The 6,587-nt window shown below is 39.0% G+C and overlaps 1 protein-coding gene across 1 annotated transcript; it reads right to left on the reverse strand.

Annotated features, from left to right (window-relative positions):
* Positions 1-1,268: 1,268 nt before the first annotated feature.
* Positions 1,269-1,610, reverse strand: LOC130730842 (uncharacterized). Its single transcript, XM_057582976.1, has one exon. It carries the CDS (start codon positions 1,608-1,610, stop codon positions 1,269-1,271), a length of 342 nt encoding a protein of 113 aa, XP_057438959.1.
* Positions 1,611-6,587: the final 4,977 nt, after the last annotated feature.

Genomic DNA, 6,587 nt, shown 5'->3' on the forward strand with positions numbered 1-6,587 from the left:
AAGTAAAAATATGACATTAAATTGTCTGTATTTTATTTCCTTGATCATGAATATTGAACTCCCGTGCCTTTTCTAGGAGATGTCTAACTTAGATAAAAAAAAATGCAGGACCAAACTTAAAAGGTGAATCTTTATATTTTCTGTAGTTGAATTGAATCTTGATTTGAGGGTCAGGATTGGAATGTTTCTTAACAGCGAGCAGGTATTGGGCTGAAGTATTAGGTGGGTAGTTCCGGTCTGGTTAGGATTCATCAATGTTTTCGTCTCTTTTCTGTTCTTCTCTTCTTTTTTATCTGTATTGGGTTGAAGTACCCCTTGTACTTCTATTTAATATAATTTCTATTGCCTATAAAAAAAAACAACGAGCAGGTAGCATGCGCCTAAAGTTCTTTTTTTAGTGCATGGTTGAAACCTCTTTTCACCACAACTTTTTGTTTTTTTCTCTGTTTATAAAAATTACAAAAGAACACAAAACTCTTTTCCTCTTTCATTCTTAACAGTTGATCCAGCACAGTAACACCTGACCTCGAAAGACTATCTTTTGTTGAATGTTTCAAATTATTAGTAAGAATTTGATGGTTTATGCGTTTGTTTTAGCTTTTTTTTTCCCTTTAAAAAACTACTTTTGATTTTTTTTTTTTATTTAAGTTTAAAACTGGTTTGTATCAATTCATCTACGCATCTGATGTCTATGTAAAATTTAGTGCATATTAGAGGTAGAGTGTTCAAGACCCGATTCAAACCATCAACCGTCCTGACCATGTCCATCAAACTCGCACTTTATCAATTTTGTTTGGGTCTACAAACGGGCTCGGATTGTAAAAATGGGCCAACAAACACCTAGAGTTAAGTGAAAGTCAAACATAACATGTTCCAGCCTGTCCCACAAATACTTAAAGTATCAATTGACATTTTTACTTTATGTAATTTGCATGAAGATGTACAATATTTTTTTCTTCTATAGTTCTATGTAGTGTTTTGATTTAATCTATCTTTTCATTTTCTTCTGAATTTCTGGTATATAGATAATAAGACCATGAATTCTTGAATTCTTTTAAGCTTCAGTAGCATTTGGGATACAACTCTTTTTATACACTCTTTTTCATGCAATGAGACATTTAGTAGTATAAAATAAACATTTGAAGTTTCTTTTTTTTTATGCTTCGGAAAACTAACAAAATAACACAATGAAAACCTAAGGAACCGCAAGAGAATCCTTCGACAGTAAGGTCTTGAGCTCAATAGAAGGCGTATAAGAAATCGTAGGGCTAGACATAGGCGAATGAGCCCCCTCTGGCAAGCCAATCTGCAACATCATTCCCCTCCCTGTGGATCCAAGCGAGGCTAACCCTCCAACTTCTACCAAGCATGTCTTTAAGAATCCACCTCTCTACATGGAATCTCAGGCCCTCACCATCCTCAAGAACTGGCGCTAGCTCAGCACAATCTACCTCACAAAGCACCTGCCTGAAACCGCGAATCCACGCTATACACACACCCTGACGTAGTGCCAAAGCTTCTGCTAAGAATGGGTTAACCCCACAAGCATAACTCATGAAGCCCACCAAATAAGTTCCATTCATGTCACGAATCAAACCACCACCTCCCATACAAGCCTCTCGATCCCGAAGCTACCATCTGTGTTTAGCTTCACAAAGCTCGTCGGCGGTGGTATCCAGCGGTGGCTCAGCCTGGTTGTACCATCTGTGTCCCTCAACGGCTAGATGAATCACATAAAATCATCATGATCGTGACAAATGCGATGCCACGCTATTTGGAAATTATAAGGGTGCTCGTCGAGAACCATATTTTTGCGCCACCGCCAAGCACCCCAAAGGCCAGCTAGGAATTTCAATGCATGTTGTCCACGAGACTGTTGCACTACCCACTCATTCAAATCGCCGTTCCTAAATGAGGCCAAGACCACGCACCTAACCTCCCCCACAACTCACTGGAATGAGGACAGTCCCGCAAACAGTGGAGGCCCCTTCTCGCTACCGTGAGAACACCTGCTGCACGTTGGAGAGGAAGCTAACTCACAACAAAACCTCTTCGCATTGACAGGGAGAGAACCATTCACCACAACCACACAAACATGCAAACTTTCTTTTGGACTTGAAGCTTCCAAATCCACTTCCACTCCTCTGTCCATGCCATGCCAATCTTTAAGCCAATTATACGTCGCCTTCATGTTATAGAGTCGATCACTATTTCCATCCCAGACCCATATGTCCTCACTTTGCTACACCAATATGGGTGTTACATGAGAAAACAAGTCCAATATATCCACATAAAGAATCGCAGTCATCCGCTCCAAGTGCCATTGCTGACTCTCCACTAGATCCCTCAACATCAAAAGAATCTCATAAATGTGGACGAAAGGCTGTCGATTTGCTAGCTGGCCTGACCCGGTCCAATCTGAATACCACGGTAAAGTTTGACCGTCCCCAAGCCTGAACTTGAAGCCGTCACGAAGCTGATGCCTCGCTTTGAGGATCCCACGCCACACCGAAGAAGCATTATGCCGAAGCGAGGCACTCAACCCCGACACTCTGTGCAGGTATTTATGCTCGAACACCTTAACCCAGAGTTTGTGAGGGTTATGCAACATATTCCAAAACCGCTTTCCCCATTAACGCAATATTAAACTCACCCATCTCCTTCACACTTAAACCTCCATGCCCTTTATCCTTTGTCACTGGGTCCCAATTTATAAGATGCCATCCTCGTTGCCCGCTATGTTTGGACCAAATAAATCCCCGAGTCATGGAGTTTATGCGACTCACCGCACTCCTAGAAAGCCAAAACACCTGCATAGAGTATGTAGGTATGGAAGCCAAGACCGACTTCGCGAGACAAACACGGCTAACCAGATTCAACATGTTGTTCTTCCAAGATGCTAGCCTTTTCTGAATTCTCTCTAACAGGTAGTTGAAACACTCTCTCGTTCGTCTCCCACCTTTCAAAGGGAATCCCAAATACTTTCCCAGGTCACGCACAAAAGGGATCGAAGCAATGCTACAGATTTCTTCACGAACTTCCTGACGCACATCCTTTGAAGAAATTACCTTGGACTTAGTTAAGTTGATCTTCAACCTTGAACTGTCACAAAAAATCTTGAGGCGATCCGCCACCAAATGAACTTGCGCGGTCGTAGCCTGATAGAACAAAAGGACATCATCTGCAAAGAAAAGAGGGTTATGGGAGGGCCCCTTGGGGCCACCCTAATCAGCTTCCACGAACCCGAATCCACCAAGTGTTGATTCAATACTAAAAGCCTTTCCAATGAAAGGACAAAGAGATACGGGGACATGAGATCTCCCTGTTTAAGATCTCTCCCTAGGCGAAAGAACTGGAGCCGGGAGCCAATCCACAAAATGGACAGTTTGGAAGAGCTCAAACATAACATGATAAGATCAACAATGCCATCCAGGAATCCAAACAAAGCCAGGGTCTCTCTCAAGAAAGGCCATGATACACTATCATACGTTTTTTCTAAATCAATTTTGATGGCCAACGAACCTTTGCAAGCTGAAGATGAGTTCATCAAGTGCACAATCTCATGTGCCAAGAAAGCATTGTCTATTGTCCCTCTCCCAGGCAAGAAACGATTCTGCATCGGACCCATCAAACGGTTAAGAAGAGGCCGAACCTGATTAACAATTATCGTCGTGACTAGCTTATAGGTAACATTGCACAAAATTTAATTGGCCTTAACTCCTTGATAGTGAAATGAAATAAAGTAACACAAGAAAGGGGGGTTTGAATTGTGTTCGTGTAAAACTTGAGTTTTCAAACGATTATAAGTTTATAAAACGTTTTTGCAATCGTTTGGTGCAGCGGATATAAGTAAAAGTTAGTAAACGATAAAAACACATCGATATATCTTGGTTCACCCATAAAACGATGGGGCTACATCCAGTCCTTGGCTTAACCAAGATTTCACTAAACAAGTATCAAGGTCTTCTCCTACAACAAGTATCATACAAGACTTCTTCAAACCAAGTATTCAGCTGAACCTCTCCTAAGCAAGTATTATCAAGGACTTCTCCTTCTCCAAGGATTATACAGGACTTCTCCTAAGCAAAGTATTGTTCAGAACTTCTCCTAAGATCTTTCTCAAGATCATTTGGCTCTACGAGGTTTTCTTGTCACAAGAGGGATAATAGAAGTTTCTTAGCACAGGAACTACAAAGTATTGGATACAATTTGACTTTGTGAAGTACTTTGAGTTCTAGATATAGAGAGTTTGGTATAAAGATTTGACTCTTAGGTATTTCTCTTAGACGATGTGTGAACTTTTCTTTCTTGCTTGATGAAGTTTTTAACACAGATGAATATTCATGTTCAAATTCTTGCTTGTGAAAATCTTCTAGTCCTCATTTTATACTTCAAGTACTTCTAGGGTTTGTTGATAGCCGTTTAAGCAAAGCTGCTCGAGGTGGGGGTGTGAGTGTTGAAATGTACTCGAGATGCATAATTTTTTGTTCACAAGATTAAGGAGAATTACCGATTAGTTTTATAAAAAATTGGCCAAACACAAAAAGTAAAAAGTATTTATCATTAAGCTTTATACTTTTTTTTTTGTCACTGAATCATGTTTCATTGTTAAAAAGGTCAAAGCTTTAGGGCCCAAAGCCTTGATAAATATGCTTTGTGCTTATTTAGTATTCTAAATTTCTAATTTACGGTTAAGAAGATTCCGAACCTTTTTTTTTGAATGTAAGAAGAGGCCGAACCTGATTAGTAAATTATGTTCTTATTTTTTTGGTCAAATAATAAATTATGTTCTACATTTCTCTTTTGTCTTTAGGTAGCAGCCCATAGTGTTGTTTTGAAAATTTGTTTGGGTATATGTAGAAAATGCTGGTTGCTTTGTGGCTTCTCTAGCCTTGTTTGGGCTATACTAGTTTGGGAGAGCAATAGCTTATGAAAAAGAGCTTATGCTTATATATAGTTTATTTTCAATTTATTTTAATAAATCTTTTAAAATAGTTTATAAATAAGCTTTTAATAAGCACTTAATTAAGCTGTTTTTTCAAATAAAGCCCCAGTCCTATTTTGATTTTTTTAATTAGTGACGTCATCGGCTTTTGTATAATTCTACATGTTCGTCTGATTCGTTTGTGTACTATATAGCAATCCTCATGTACAAAACTATCATTATAAATGAAATCCAGAAGGAAGGAATCATCCCCCATATTTCTATGTCCTTTCATACTGCTATTTTGCATTTTTCCCAGTAAATTGCTTGGCATCATTGCTAAATTAATTGACAAATACACATGTAGGAACTTTAAACAAAATTATCCTCTCTTATCAAATGTATGCGTAATTATGTTGTATATTTTGGTTTTTTGGGTTGTTTGATTTGGGTTTGCTATCAACATAATTTGTACAAATTTATGCCTAATTATGTTGCGATCTCGTCTCTTCCTCCAACTATTTTTGGGTTTGCTTGTTGATTGGTTTTGCTATTGTGTGCTGATCACATGATTATATGTACTCTCATTGAATGGTTGATAGCATGTCTTCGCAACCCGTTGTACTCCCGCTTGTTGGTGCTAATGTATGATCTATGATATTGTGCTCAGGGAAGGGATTTAATGTGTGATGTAGTGGGTGTATAACCTGAGTCCTGAGTATTCAGCATCATTAGGCATGGTATATATAAGAGTAGTTTTGTAATTTTATATATATTGTTCGGGTTCGGGTGCGGGTTTCACCAATCCCGAATCCAAACCCAATCATATCAGACTTTACTCGTAAAATCGGGTTCGGGTTCGGATGGGTGCCACAAGTTCGGGTTTTATTGCCTTTCCTACTTTCACCATGTGATTAAAGGGTCAAGTTTGGTTTTGGTGCACCGTTTTCTTCTCTGGCTTTTTGTATTCTAGTCCCTAGCTTTTACAAAAACAATGTCTTCTTTGTTTTTAGCACCCCGCTTGTCCTCTCCCTTGGTGGGCTTGGGTCTTGGGTCTTTTATCAATGAACTAATAATTACCTTTGACCTAAAAAAAACTGAACCACCCCCGTAAAGGGAGGGAGGGAGCTTACCATAAGCTCCATCTTCATTTTCATTGTGAGGAACTCTTTCCCTTACAATTAAATCGGTAAATTTCTTCATGCATCACTTAATTAATCTCACCAAGCTAAATTAGACCAAGTTAGACCTTGACCATATATACATGACTTAAATAATTAAATCATGTTGATTGATTGTTCGATTGTGTGCACGCTTTATAGGTACTAGAATTTTGATTAGGGCTCTTCTAAACCCAGTGATATATGTGCATTAGTTGACTAATGGTTTATGGGATTAGGAGTTGTCCCCACAGTCATTACAAGTGGTATTGTCATAATGCTTACCTTGGGTTTGCTTGTTGATTGGTTTTGCTATTGTATGCTGATCACATGATTATATGTACTCTCATTGAACGGTTGATAGCATGTCTTCGCAACCCGTTGTACTCCCGCTTGTTGGTGCTAATGTATGATCTATGATATTGTGCTCAAGGAGGGGATTTAATGTGTGGTATAGTGAGTGTATAACCTGAGTCCCGAGCTGTAGGAAAATGTGATGAACT

This window comes from Lotus japonicus, chromosome 1 (genome assembly GCF_012489685.1).
Source record: "Lotus japonicus ecotype B-129 chromosome 1, LjGifu_v1.2".
Lineage (NCBI taxonomy): Eukaryota > Viridiplantae > Streptophyta > Magnoliopsida > Fabales > Fabaceae > Lotus > Lotus japonicus.